Source organism: Erythranthe guttata, chromosome 13 (assembly GCF_056151865.1).
Source record: "Erythranthe guttata isolate IM_541 chromosome 13, IM_541, whole genome shotgun sequence".
Classification (NCBI taxonomy): domain Eukaryota; kingdom Viridiplantae; phylum Streptophyta; class Magnoliopsida; order Lamiales; family Phrymaceae; genus Erythranthe; species Erythranthe guttata.
Genome location: NC_142545.1, coordinates 6,188,274 through 6,203,846, shown reverse-complemented (window position 1 = coordinate 6,203,846; position 15,573 = coordinate 6,188,274). Strand labels below are relative to the sequence as shown.

At 33.5% G+C, this 15,573-nt stretch overlaps 1 protein-coding gene across 1 annotated transcript; it reads right to left on the bottom strand.

The window, feature by feature from the left end:
- On the bottom strand, positions 1 to 2,677 carry LOC105964340 (cytochrome P450 CYP72A219). The gene is made up of 5 exons (XM_012988867.2): positions 2,322 to 2,677; positions 1,681 to 1,895; positions 1,329 to 1,576; positions 680 to 1,061; positions 1 to 595 (listed from the first exon to the last, which is right to left on the bottom strand). Exons 1-5 carry the CDS (start codon positions 2,593 to 2,595, stop codon positions 161 to 163), a joined length of 1,554 nt encoding a protein of 517 aa, XP_012844321.2. The 5' UTR covers positions 2,596 to 2,677; the 3' UTR covers positions 1 to 160.
- Between the last annotated feature and the right edge of the window lie 12,896 nt (positions 2,678 to 15,573).

The window sequence follows — 15,573 nt, the reverse complement described above, 5'->3', positions numbered from 1 at the left end:
TTATCCAACGAGTAATTCATGCTATTATAAATTTGACTTCATTTTTAATACAAAAACTCAAGATATATATATTTTTTTTATACATCATATATATGAGTTACAAACACAAACAAGTCAAGACAATAAATGCAACTAAAAATAAACCAACCGGTCAACCGCCCTATGTGGACGATAATTTACGAAGAATCAAGTGCGCGCCGTGTTGAGGTTGAAGATTCAGCGCTATACGAGGAGCATGCGAATAAGACGGCGAGAGCTCAAAAGAATAGTTCCGCAAAATCATAGCCAGTGCCGTTTTGGCTTCCAACATAGCAAAATTCTGCGCGATGCATATCCGTGGTCCCCACCCAAACGGGAAGTACGAGAGTTTGCCACCTGTCGCCTCCGTAACTCCTCCACTAAATCTCTCCGGATTGAAATCCTTTACATCTTCCCCCCAAAGTTTGACGTCATGGTGTAAAAGTATAGCCGGAAGTAATAGATATGCTCCCTTTGGTAGGACTATGTTTCCTAGTGCAGTTTCCTTGTTAACCGTCCGACTAAACAACAATCCCGGCGAATATAATCTTAATACCTCATTAATAATCATGCTTACCTGCAATGTAGTAATGGGTTTGAAAAGTTATTGAACTAATCACATATCAAGAAAATTTATCTAGCCAACCAATAGTGGTCTTACAATTTTGAGACGACCTAAGTCTTGAAAATTGGGAGTCTCGCTTCGGAAAACGTGAAGTACTTCCTCTCTCGCACGAGCTTGCCAATCTAAATACTTGCTTAGTAAAATCATAGTCCAGACGAGCAACGACGAGGTTGTCTCCTGGCCAGCAAGATAGAACAACTTGCACTCTTCAATAACATCTTGCAAACTCATTCCAAACTTATGCCCGTTTTGTTTTATTTCTTTGGAGTTCGATTCTAATAATATATCCAATAAATCGTTTGAAGTAGCTTCCCCTGCTTCAATTGCCTTTGTTCTTTGATCGATTATCGCACGCAATAGTGACTCTAATTCCGTTATTATACGTTTCATCCTTCTGTTTGTTTTTGTAGGCAAATATCTACACACGCACACAACATATACAAAAAAAAATATATATATAAAAGTAATCGAAAACCTTGTATATGTATATGTATATGTATATGTATATGAGACAAGATAAGGTAGCCTGTTGGTGATCACCTTGCACCTAGAATCTATTTGGTCACGGGTTCGAGTCACCCGAAGGGGAATTGAAGAACCAGTAACTATCCTCCTTTTAGGACAAACATAAAATGAAAATGTATATGCATACGAATTAATAAGTGATTTTTATGTAATTTATTACCTCCATGCAAGGATAAAAGTGGAGAAGAGATTTGACTTTGTGATAAGTGTGGCTTGTTCTTTTTGAAGTTCGAATATCTTTCTCCCTTGTTCATAGCTAGTGCCGAACGCAGTGAGCGAAATTGCATCGCTTGTCATCGTCTGAAGATACGGCCACACGTCCAACTCGAAACATCCTTCACTCGGCACAATCTTTTCCCATTTGCTCAACATTTCGGCACAGCATTTGTGGAACGATGGAATCATATGCTGTATCATGTCGTGTTAAAAGCATATACACATATAATTAACTCTAAATTACCAATGTTCGACTTTCTTTTTATATTAAATCGATGGATGCAAAAAAAATTTACCTTTACTTTGTCTAGGTGAAAAGCAGGATTGATAAGTCTTCTATGCTTAGCCCATTTATCAGTCTCGTAACTCGCCAATCCTCGTGCCAAAACATTTGCTAATGGATTATATGGCTTTTGGAAAACGTAAGTTTTCGACAAAACCTCTCTCACAATATCGGGATCAAAGATAAGTACTGCAGGATAAGGCCCAAGCCATATGAAACAATTCTCACCTGCAAAAGTTCAACAAAAACTATTAATATTAGAAAATTAATATAAGCATAATCAGCACATCTATTGTTGGAGACATTAATATTAAATGATACATTTCAGTAACAACTTAAGCTTTTAGTTGAAGGTGTCCATGCCATGTACTGAAACACACTAAATGGTATTTTCTTGCTTCAAAATTATAATTTGTCAATGAATTTTACTTTAATTTACCATTAATCCTTCTTACAAGTACCCTTTCTTACACAAAATCGAACCAAAAATCTTAAGAATTTTGCCTGATCTGGTATTTGGTGTTACTAGAAGTACTATGTGGACACCAAAAATAAAAATTAAAAAAAAAAAAAAAATAAATAAATAAATAAAAATAAAATAGTAAATGATGCTGTACATTAAGGAAAAAAAAAAAACACATTGCACATACATACCATGATTAGTGACAGTTTTATGAATAAAGGGAATGATTCTTGGTACAAAATCATCGGAGAAATCGATGGGTTTGGACAAAGCTTCATTGCCCATGTTCTTCATTTCATTCAAATCCCCAACCAAGAATCTGTACGGTTTTCCAACGAAACCCTGTTGTCTGAGGATTTTCTCCATTTTCTTCGGCCTAAACCACACAAAATTCATGATTTTCCAGGCGTATATTAACACTACAACAGTGCAACAAAGTGACAAAAAGCTGTGTATTAACTCCATTTGTTGTTTTTATTTTAGTGTGAGAAACAAACTAGATTTGTATTAGCGCGATCATGATCATCAATATATAACTGGCAGCTACAAAGGGATTGACTACTACTACTATTTTGTATTTTGACTTGGTAAAAAACTTTGGACTTTTTAATTTAAAGTAAATCTCTTTTCCAGTCCTTGAGTAGGAACATATTTCATTTTAGACCCCAATTGCCTTAAATAGTTAACCAAAAACATTTTCCCACCTTTTTAAACCACCATTTATATTTTCTCATTTATTATCTTTATTATTCTAAGCTCAGTGGATATATTTCTTCCGCCAATAAGCTCATTTCTTTAATATGTATTATAAATAAGGGGGTTATTTTACATAACCTCATAGCCACTAAATAAACTAGGGATAAATCCAAGCCTAAATCATCATTTGACATACCCCTTGGAGAAGCGAAAGTACTATACTACCCTTATATGCAATTTTCGGCCAAACTGCATTCAACATTTCTGGTCCTGCATTTTATCATTTTCGCTGATTTATTTATATATATATATATATATATATATATATATATAACCATATAAAAACAAGATCGTACTTAATATATCATAGTATCCTGTTGGATCTTTTAGAAACACAGATCGGATATTACTGAGGACATCCATAGTTCATAAGTTAACCTGAAAAAAGCTTAACGCCCCAAAACGCCTGCGCCTAGCATCGGCATAACGGCAACAAGGCAAGCCCACATGGTTATCTTATGAATATCACTGGAAACCTCATACCTTCTGGTTAAACCAAACTCTACCTTTGATATCTTAAGTAAAATAAATCTTTACATTTCACAAATGCACATGACAGTAAAGTAACGTTGAGTCAAGCCATGATTTAATACAAGAAACTTAGCCGGCCATTGAGGCGGCGATAATTGAAAAATAAAAATAAAAGACTGAAAATGAAAGCAAGAGTACCTTAAAGAACACCAAGAACTTCAAACCAACTTTTATAATACAAGGGAGAAATTAAAAAAGAGAGAGAGAGTCTAGAAAAGTGATTCTTAAGGAGTAGAAAACTCCAACTATAAATAGAAAAAAGAAAGAGCCGGACATCAGCCCCGGATTTCAAAAAGATAAAAAAACGTGAATAGTAAAAAGTGTGAATAGTGTTTTTACTATTCATAAACAGTGCTTGGTCTGCTGGTGTAAGCAATGGCGAAATTTAATTTGTCTGATACTGTAGATGCATCTTGCTGGAATGCTCTAAGATCAAATCTTCCTTAAATCGCCATTAAAGAAGCTTGTTTCTTCAGAAGTCTTAGAGTCTTCTTAAAATCTTTTAAGGACTGGACAACAAAATTGTTTCTCTGTCTAATCCCTTCTTCAATTAGGAAAAAAATTTCAAGGGCCGCAATCTTCTTTCTAAGAATCTTGAGATAATTTTTATCTGTGATCTCGTTAGATTTTTCATCGAACCTAACATGAAAGGGAACCTCCCAGATGTTCCAATCTGGTGATGAGCTGAAGCGTACGAGATAAATCTCCCAGTCTTCCATTAATCCTTTCCTTTAACTTTCTCTTTAAGAGAGGATTTGAGTAAATCAAAACTTTCTTGTAAAGAAAGATCTTGATAATCTTCGTTAGGATCCTGAGCATCTTGGAGGTCAGTAACAGAACTCATAGAAGCATCTGATTTTGAATCAGAAAAGTCGATATCATCGAATAAGTCCTTCTTAATATGGTCCATATAAAGATCCATAATTTTTTCTCTAGAGAAAATGTCCGAGTACTGCTTGGAGAACTCAGAGAACGAAGGAAGACTATATGAAGTCTTCTTAGTAGAGATCTTCTTGTGATCTTCCATTTTGGATTTAATCCTCTGGATGTTTTCCTGTAAAGGTGACTCATTGGAGCCAGGAGTAATAACATTTAAATTATTCCAAAACCTTGTAGTATGGATTCTCCATAAACACGGCGTACCGTTGGTCGTGAACCCGAAGTGTGGTTTCCATTTCCAAACCCATGGGATTCCGGAATCAACAAAAAACATACAAATAGTTTTACTACCTGTATTGTGAGTTTTAAAAGAAGAAAAACTAATAGAGTATTCTTCTAAGAGAGTTTTAATCTCTTCTGGCAAAATGTCTGCCATAGCACCAAAAATTTCCCACCAAGAGAAAAGCCAGTTTGGAATTTGATTCCTACTGATATTATCGCAAATTTTTATAAGCCATGTGTGAGAATGCTTAGGATTCTGGTATAAAAGGGTTTTATAAAAACTCTGTAAGTAATCCCAATAATTGTATTGGTAGACTGACCTAGTAACTTCGTTGGTAATGGTCTTCTCAGCAAAAGGGGAAGTACCCCATTCTTGGTTGGAGATGATCTTCTTAATAACAAACTTAGAGTAGTTAATAATCTTACTCTTAGGAGGATAGTGTTGAATATCAACACTTCCCAGACTGGTGAGGATATTCTCATAGAATCCTCTCGTCTTGTAAGTTTCGACCTTCCAACAATTTGGCGGAAGATATTTATCCATGAGAATCCATGGGGACTCTTTGAATGTTTCATCGTCATTTTCAATGACTAAGATTAACTCTCTCTTAGGGGAGTCAAAGAATTTGTATTCTTTCTGAGCCACTGAAAAATATGATTCTTCTTCTTCTGATTTTGAGGAATTGTCCTCCATTGGTATATTTTTTCCTCTTTGTCTGAGGAATTCTTGGAACTCCTTTTGGACCTCGTCTCCTTTTGAAAAAGAACTAACACCAGAAATATTCTGGTTGTAAAGGGATTTCTTCCCTTGCTGAACAATAGGGAAACCTCTGCCTCCCCTTCCTCTTTGAGAGGAAAAAGGGTTTCTTCCAGAATAGCTCATATCTGTCATGAAGAAATATATTCACGAGTTAAAAAGTCTGGAAGATGATTATCTTTCCCTTGTTTATAAACAATGTTAAAATCAAAGTAAGCAAGATGAGATTGCCATCGGGCAAACATTTGTTTAGAGACATTATGCTCAAAATCTTTAAAGAGCATGAAAGTGGCTGCTTTACAATCAGTCTTAATGGTAAACTTTTCATTGTATAAATCATCCTGAAATTTAAGGACGCTTTTAACAATAGCAAGAATCTCTTTAGCTGTAGTAGAATAATTTTTTTGAGCACTATTCCATTTACCGGAATAAAATCGAATGATGTATTGAATCTTATTATCAGGGTTGATTTGTTTTAAAATACCCCCATACCCCAAATCTGAGGCATCAGTTTCAACGTATTTTTCCCACAAAGGGTTAGCAAGCATAAGACACGGAATGTTTTTAACTTTCTCCTTAATATTAATAACAGCCTTAGTGTGATTATCACTCCAAGGAGAAGGATTCTTCTTAAGCCTATCATATAAAATAGCAGAATCGTTAGCAAGATTTTTAATATAAGAAGAAACATAATTAAGACTTCCTAAAAATCTTTGTAACTGAGTTTTATCGGTAATAATATCAGGAAATTTACTTCCAAACTCAATACTTCTTTGAATGGGAATGATGTTTCCTTTTTCAATAGTATGACCTAAGAATTTTATCTTAGTCTGAAAAAGAACCATTTTAGGTTTTGAAATAACTAAACCATTTTTTATGATTAAGTTTTTGAACATATCAAGATGCTTAAAATGCATCTCAATGTCTTTAGAGAAAACAAGAATATCATCAATATAAACAATGATAAAATCGCTATACGGATAGAAGATATCATTCATAATTTGTTGAAACTCAGAAGGAGCATTCTTAAGGCCAAAAGGCATGACATTCCATTCGTAATGACCGAAAGGGACATTGAAGGCAGTTTTATACCTGTCAGTCTGATCAATCTGTATTTGCCAGAATCCTGATTTTAAATCAAATTTTGAAAATATAAGAGCATTGACTAGTCTGTCAAGAAGATCCTTTTTATTAGGGATAGGGTGTCTAATCCATTTAAGAATTTTATTAAGAGGTTTGTAGTTAATAACCAATCTTGGAACTCCTCGTTCTTGCTCCGAATGTTTATTAACATAGAAGGCAGTACAAGACCAGGGGGACTTGGAAGGGGAAATAAGTTTCTTTTGTAATAAGGACAAAATCTCCTTTTTACATAACTCTAAATATTCTGAGTTCATCTGGCAAGGCCTAGACTTAGTAGGAATTTGACTATCTTTAAATCCTTCTTCATAGGGAAGAGAAACAGTATGTTTTTTTTCTATCCCAAAAAGCATTAGGGAATTCATTGCAAATGTCAATAGAGAATTTATTATATAAAAGCTTAATTTTATCTTGAAGTTTTAAATTCTTCAATCTATCTTCAACAGTTAATGAGTTAAATTCTTCTTTGAGAAAATTGACCTGACAATTTTTTAAATCAATTTGATCTTGGATAGAGTTAAGAACCTTATGAATAGGTTTGGTGATAAACTTAAAAGAAATAGGCTTACCATTATAAGTACCTGTAATTCCTCTTTCATCAATAAATGTAAGAGGATAAATCTTATAAAGAAATGGAAGGCCAATAATCATTTGACTAGTAATATCCTCAGCAATAAGAAAGTCATTAGCAATACAACAACCTTCGATACAAACATAAGCATTTTTAAGCTTATAGTTAATTTTTAATGATCCGCCTCCTGCGTGAGAAAGAGAATGTGTAGTTTTTTCAAAAAACTTGGTGGGAATTTTTCCCATTTGAATAACACTTAGGTCAGCACCATTATCAATCATAGCAATGAAGTCTTCCTTGTAAGAATTATTAATAAGGAGAGAAATCTTTGTATACCATTTTTGAGAAATAATAATATTAATGGTAGATAAATGATTTTTATTTAAATTGTCAAACTCATCGGAGTTAATAAACTGAGACTGAGCTGTAAAAGTTTCCTTCTCTTTGCCTTTTTCAATAATAGAAAGACGCGACGAAAATTCAGAATTATTCTTTTGAAGAATCTTAATATCATTTTTAAGATTATAAATCTCTTGACTTAAATCATTGATAGTGATAGGACTATTCTTGATATTCCTAAGCTTAAGAATGTTATCTAATTCTCCCATGTTGTAATAATTATTATCAATTTTACTAGAGAGACTGGTGCTAGTATTACTAGTTGAGGGACCAGAATCATGTAACTGGTCAATGACCTTATCTCTTAAACTAGGATCCTTAATCTGTTTAAGAAAGTCAAGAATATTATTATTAGTTAACACATTTATATTCAGGTCTTGGAACTGACTCATGAGTTTATAATATTCATCTTCAACAGGATTATCTGTATCTTTGATGCAATTAAGACAGGGTTTACCAAGAGCACAATTATTACATTCATCACTCTTAGTAGAAATATCATCGGAAAAATCCGATTCTTGAGAGGAATCAGATCTATTAGAATCTGTATCATCCTCAGAATTCATGACAATTTTATAAAGGGTTTCTTTTAAATCATCATTAATATCAAGATTTTTAATCTTATCTTTAGCATAACATTGATTAGCATAGTGACCTGTTCTACCACATTTTCTGCAAACAATTTTGCTAAGAAAATTACTATCCTTTTTATAGGACTTCTTTCTATGATAACGATTTCTTCCCTTGTCGTTATCTTGCTTATCTTTAATATGGTTAATCTGTTTATTATTATCATAATGTCTTCTTCTTTTCCTATAATTAGGCTTATGATTAATTTCTATTTTATTCTTATGAGAATGTGTTTTGCCAGGATTGTCTAGGCCAAACTGGTCACAAAAATGACCTAACTGTTTTCTTTCTAACAGATTATCCTTACGGATCTGATTTCTTAATTTGATTTCATTACAAAGACTTAATCCTTCTTGAATACAAGTACTAACGATTTGGCCAAAAGTATAAGCCTCATATGCAATATGATCTGAGTCTTTTCTAAGGACTTTTTTGATCCTTTCAGCAAACAAGTAAGGAAGACCATCAACAAACTTGTTTTTCCAAATATCCTGATTACAGTCAGGAATATCGAAAATGCGTGATAGAAAAGTATCTTTGTACCATCTAAAATCGGTAAGGGTTTTACACTTCATATTTAAAAGAAGAGTTTTGGTGTTTTCAGATTTATTAGTAAATCTACCTGTAAAATGTTCGAGAATGGTAAGAACAAGAGAGTAAACCGCATTAGGTTTAGTTTCACCATCTTCAATTTTAATAGAAGAGAAAATTTCTTGTTTATTTAAATTATTTAAGTAATTATCCCACCAACCTTTAAGCTGGCCAGTAAAACCAACAGTAATAGCTTGGGCTGTTTGTAAATCATTGTTACCACTAATTCTGCAAGCAGAACTATACATAAGCATACAATGGCATTGAGTAAAAATATGTTTATCACTAGCGCCATCAATATTCCATTCATAGATGCTTTTTCCCGAATAGGAAGTATTGAAGAAGTTTTATTGTTCTTCATGAAGAACATCCATAGGAGTTGGTCTATTATAATAGAATTTAGAAAGGTTGGGTTTATCAGCCCATCTCATTTTGTTAATACTATCTGTATTGTTATATTTAGTAGAGCTGGTTTCAGGACTTTCTTCAAAATCACTATTTAAAGTAGAAATATTTAATTTACTGAATTTACTAGAAATGATTTTTTCAAAATCAGAAACAGAAGGTTCAATTTTGAAATTGTTTAATTCAACCGGAGATTGTATAGAAGAGGCAGTCTTAACAATGGTACTTTTATCAAGTAAATCAGACTTAGTCTGAGTCTTAGTTTGGGATAATATTTTGTCAATTTTATCATGTAAAGATATAATTTCCTCACCTATAATCGAAAGATAAAGATTGTAAAAATTATTTTGCTCAATCATTAAATTGATATGTTTAACCGTAACTTGTAGAACATCATTTTCAATAATTTTAGAAAATGGAAGAAAATTAAAAACTCTACCATTTTTTTCAATTTGAAAAGGAACATGAGGAGGGTGGACAGATTTCTGTATTTCACCAGAGATAATTTTAAAATCTCTTTCAATAACTGAAACATGATTTATGTAAAAGGTTTTTATGAACCAAGGAACATAATAAGTAACTTCATTATGATGAGTGCAGAATTTATAAAAACTGTTAACAAAGTAATCTAAATCGGTTTTTGAAAAGGATTTAAAATACCATATTCTAAAATTATCCCATTTAGGATTATAAAATTTATCATTAATCTGAGCTCTTACTGAAGAACCCTTAGAAAAATCAAGAATGGTTTTAAAATTCATTTAAATCTTAAAATTACAATCCGAAATTGTTTCGGGATCAATCTCATCTTTATGAATGATGTTGTTTTCATTAATAATGATTCTTTCATAATTGTTATTTTTAAATGTATCTTCTCTATAAGCAGAAGTAGAAGCTCTAGAGGTACAAGGTAGATCCACCTCATAATCTAAAGGAGAGATGAAGGAGTGGCTGGATTTAGATCCGGAATAAGAAGTCGAATGTCTTCGTAGTAAATTATTAGAACCAATATTAATGATTCCATCATTACTTTGAGTGATGTGTTGAAAGTTGCTATTAATAACAGGGATTTTGGGAATAGATTGTTCTAAGATCCAATTTTCAGGAAAAATAATTTCTTCCCATTTAATAGATCTTCTTGTAGTAACGTTTGATTTACTAAAATTTGTTTCAATTAAGATAGTCTCATTATTATCTTTCTCAATTCTTTTACACATAGGATTAAGTGTAAATAAAGGTTTATAATATATACGATAGCAAATACACATAATTTCAGTACCAGGTATGTAATTATAACCGTGAGTTTTAACATTTAATGTTAATGATTCAAGAATATTACTATCTGATAAGGATAGGGATAAATTAGGATAGGCATCAAAATAGACCGGTCCTAATGCTAAGCTAGACTCAATAATTCCCATAAGGGATTGTTTCCAGTTAAGATTCCTACCATCTCTAAGGGTAGCAAGGAAACTTTCTGGTAATCCGTTCAAAGTAAGTGGCCTAAAGGCAACTTGAACACAACCAATATGTAAGAATTTATGAGTTCTTTTAAAAGGTAAAATATCATTTTTACTAAGTAATTTAATAACCATTTCAGAATCATGAAGAGGTATAGAAGATTCAGTGGTTTTAACAATTTGTTTAAACCCTAATTTTTCGAAAGTACCAAGTTTATAAACCATATTAGGTTTAATAATTGGGATAGTCCATCTATTTAATAAATCAAGATTTTCAGGAACATCATATTCCTGGGTCATACTGTTTTTAACAGTATCATGATTTTTGAAGATATTCATCATCAATTGAAATGTATTAAATCACGACTAAGAACAAAACATACTTTACTTACATGGCTCTGTATATATATATATATATATATATATATATATATATATATATATATATATATATATATATATATATATATATATATATATATATATATATATATTATATTTTTAATGTTTTTAATTTTTTTTGTAATTTTCAAATCAATATGTTTACTGTACTGAAAATAACTACATGTAACTGTAGTAAACTATAGTAATGCGTAGTTATGTTCTTTTTTTTAGCCCATATTTTTAGTCGATCAATTATATATCGAATACTAGCTTATACAAAAGAAATTCATAAACCCCAACAACAAAAATTTACAAATTTTAATATTTATATTATAAATCACCTCAGAACCAATAAAATACAAATCGAAAATACACAAATATATGCATATGTAACTACATGTTACTATAGTAATGTATAGTAATGTACAGTACTGTATACAGTCTGTTGAACAAATTGTTAGAGTAGGTGACCAACAAGCCAACTTGTGGCTGTGTTCTTTCATATTTATTATGGTAATAAATTGAACCTTTTTCGTATTAATGATAAAAAACCTTGGCATTTTATATCTTTGTCCCTTTGTCACAAGCATAGATATAGTCCTTACAGTTATTACAAGTACTAGTAATTGATCCTTAGGATCGTGAGATATTTACTTAAGTATTATAACTGTTAAACATGTTCCTAGTTGAAGGGTTACGCCACCAATGAGGATATCGGCCTTTCCCATTAAGAGACTAGCACTTAGTGTATGTGTACTGCATCTCATCAGTAAACGGTATTGTGATATCGGCATGCATAAGTGGGTGCTCGTAAGTTGACGAGTTCACTGAACTCCCTCACCCTAGAAATCTCTAAGTGGTTCCCAATAATCGTGTAGAGATATCTATGGTATAGTTGTACACCATTAGTCCTTATGACCTAGACATCACCGTGACTTCACTAGAGGACCAGCTGTATCATGACCTGTCCCTGAGTTCCACCGAGGACCATCCCAAGGGCCAGTGTTCGTGCAGTCCGAAATCTAGTGGGAGTTCTGTGCATTGTAGTCGGGGATTCAATCGCTAAAATAGTCTTGGATGTCCTGTGTGTTCTCATAGTTTGTAATCTCTCTAAGTCTCTGGCCAGAGCTGACTAAGTGATGATTAGAGAATTCGATTCTCTAAGTCATGCACGTAAGGATTACAACACTTAGAACGATTGCACCGTCATTGAACAAATAAAGAGGTCTCGATGAACCAATGCCTCTAGTTCAATCGGGACATATGAATCGAAGGGATCGTACTATACGTTAACTATATCTGAAGGTTCTTGCAGGCACTTCATTTGTATCTAGGGAATCATGACGCGTAGTTGCTAGACGCCAATCTTGATTCGTTGGGTGATTAAGGTGAAACGAGTTTCATCTTAATCGTAACTCTAAGGGACGAGTTTTGACCACAAAAGGGTTGTGGGCCCACGGCTAGCTTACACCTGAACCATCGAGGGTCACACTGCTCTTGCACATGAGATCTTTGCATAAACGGTCAAAGATAAAAATGGTTTAGCTTTGCATGATTGGAAGTCAATATGATTGGGTCCAACATTCGTAATTTGGAATTATGAATGAGAATAAGAAAAGAAAAAGAATAGGCGAACATCTTAGTGGACTTTCTAAATCGGGAAGTTTCCAAATTTAGAAAGTGCACTGAATTAGGGTTTCCACTTTTGGAAAGTTGGAAATCGAGAGTTGGCACTCGTAATGACGAGGACATTATAATGATTCCGAAAATGTAATCGTTACAATTTTCCGATCATTGAATTGAGAGAAACGAGCGAATAAAAGACTAACGAACTTAAGCTGTTGGGCCCGGTCCAAGTTAAGCCCGTTAGGGCTTTTATCAAGACACTACAAATACTTGATTTATAGGTCTTGCACACACACAACACACGAACTAAACCCTAGCCTCTCCCTCTCTCGGTCGTTCTCCCCCCCGCGGCCAACACCACTGTTCGTTCGCCGGAATCAGCCTCGTCTTGGCCGATTAATCGTGGTAGATCTTTTTCCTTTTATTCTTTCCGTTTTATTCTAACTACTTCGTGTCTAGTGCCACGTTTTAGTAGATCAAAGTATACAAGGTGAAATCTGAGAGGAGGAAGATCGAAGAATCGAGGAGCAGCCACCGAGCCGACGACGCACGCGCCTCCACGCGCTGCCCGAAGACAGCGCGTGAGCCACACGCGCCACCGTAGCTCGGATCATCGCCGCTGCTGCATCGCCGTTGCTGCCCCGGATTGCACGGATTGGTTTCCGTGGAAATCTAGCTTTGCTTAGTGCGCCTACCTCACGCTTCAAGAGGTAAAGTCTCGAATCCATAGTCGTTCGATTCGTTTTTGTTTAAATTAATATATGCATGTTCGTTTTAATAAGAAGCTTGTATGATTTTATGTGTCTACATGAAATTGTTTTTATTATTGCGAGCATGATTATTTGATTTAAACGCGAGCATGCTAATTGATTTAATTCCGGTTAAGTAATTAAGCATGTATGTTGTTTTTAATTTCGTTGGAAGTGCAAAGGTACGCAATTAATTGATTTCAATTATCGGGCATGTGTTTATGTGTTTTAAATTTGTTTAAATCGCATAATTTTTTGTTTTCCGCTGCATACACGTATCCGATTCCCAACACAAAACAGATGTAACTTCAACCAAAAATTTTGACACCTTCAAGGAAAGGATCAATGGCCTTCATTAAACTGCAATTGCAAAATCAAAACAAAAAAATATTTTAGTGCAAATCAACAAAAAATAAAGAAACGTCCTCAAAACACAACACACTAACGAGATCGAGAGAAATAAATTTGAAAATATAAAAATAAAATAAAATATAAAAATATAGAAATAAATCTGAAAATATAAAAATGAATGAAATTGACATCAAAATATAGACCCCGACGAGAGGAATCCAACGGTGGGTAGCCCGTCGAATTCTGACTGGCGAAAAATAAATTACACTTCTGGTAAGACCAGCGTCGTCGAAATACGCTGACCAAACTGAATGAAATACCCACCGAAAGAAAGGACTCGACGAGAGGAATCCAACGATAGCTGAACCATCGAGTTTCGACCACCGAAGAGAGAGTTATGACTCCGTGAAGCAAAATCGCCGGTTAGAGACCTTGGGGAGGGGGATTAATTTGGATCTGAGAATTGAGAGAGGAAGATAAAGACCGATATGGGTTGGCTAGGGTTTAAAACTGATTTAAAAGGGTATTTTAGGTACTTCAGGGTGGGCTATGGGGTATGTCAAATTATTATCCAAATAGAGGGGGTTTGCACTAGGATATAAACAACATGGAAGTTAGTTATATAAATTTTCCAAATGAGGGGGGTCTCTAAAATAATCCCTTAATTAAAGGAAAAAATAATGTATATGACAAAATTACCCCCAACCCTTTACACCCAAATCTTAATTGTAACCCCAATTTAATCAATTTTGACCACAAAAATCCAATTTTGACTTTTTTTTTCAGAAATTATTTTTTTGCCGCCGGTTTCCGGCGTTGACTTTTCGATTTTTTTTCCTGGTATGTTTTTTCCGCCGTCGGTCTCCGGCGTCGACTTTTTTTTATTATTATTTTTTTCTTCTGGTTTGTTTTTTTCCGTCGCCAGTTTCCAGCGTTGACTTATTTTTAGTGAATTCTTTTCGCTTTTTTTACGCCCCGCTAAACGTTGACCGTAATCGTACTGTCATTAACAGTAATTATATTGTCACTGACAGTAAATTAACGTAATTGTACTGTCACTGACAGTACATTTATGTAATTGTACTGTCGTTGACAATACAATTAGAGTCAACGACAATATTATTATTATTATTTTGGCTTTTTTTTTTCATTTTGATTGATTTCTTGACAAGTCAACGTAAGTATAACTGTCACCCACATCAATATTATTATTTTTTTGGTTTGTTTGAATTGTTGTCGGAGTAAGGTAATAATATAACTGTGTACTATTATAATATTACTGCAAACACAGAAATATTACTGTGGTTGACGGTAATATTACTGTTGTTACCAGGCCCGGCTCATGTGTATAGGCATGTTGGGCCTTTGCATATTACTGCAAACACAGAAATATTATTGTGGTTGACGGTAATATTACTGTTGTTACCAGGCCCGACTCATGTGTATAGGCATGTTGGGCCTTTGCCTAGGGCCCCACCTTGTTAAGAGGGCCCACCAAGTAATTATTTATTATATATAATTATTATTTACGTTATATATATATATATATATATTACAAGCACCCATGTAGGATAAAAAAAGAATAATTGATGAAACATAGCCTTTTTATATATTTATCTCTCTAAATTAATGATAGTAAATTTCAATATAAAGCTTTAAAAATCAAATCTCGAAATTTTCTGATTTTCTCTTGTGCTAGCCTTCTTGTTCTATGAGTATTTTTAGTTTCTATATTTTCTATTATTTGAAAATATTAATTCCAAGCTATATGTCAAATAAATTGCTAAAATATTTTTTTTTTCCTTTCTGTTTATTGCAGGTGATTATTGGGTAAATAAATGTTCTATTACGTTGACTTTCAACTTGCTATTTACCATGTTCTACCATTTTTGGTCATTGCTCATAGATTTTTCATATACTCCCTCTGTTCCA

Coding starts and splice junctions, on each gene's coding strand:
- LOC105964340 (XM_012988867.2), bottom strand. CDS start 2,595: ATGGAGTTAATACACAGCTTTTTGTCACTTTGTTGCACTGTTGTAGTG. Junction 1,896..2,321: donor TAAAACTGTCACTAATCATG/GTATGTATGTGC, acceptor GAACTTTTGCAG/GTGAGAATTGTTTCATATGG. Junction 1,577..1,680: donor TTCACCTAGACAAAGTAAAG/GTAAATTTTTTT, acceptor GACATGATACAG/CATATGATTCCATCGTTCCA.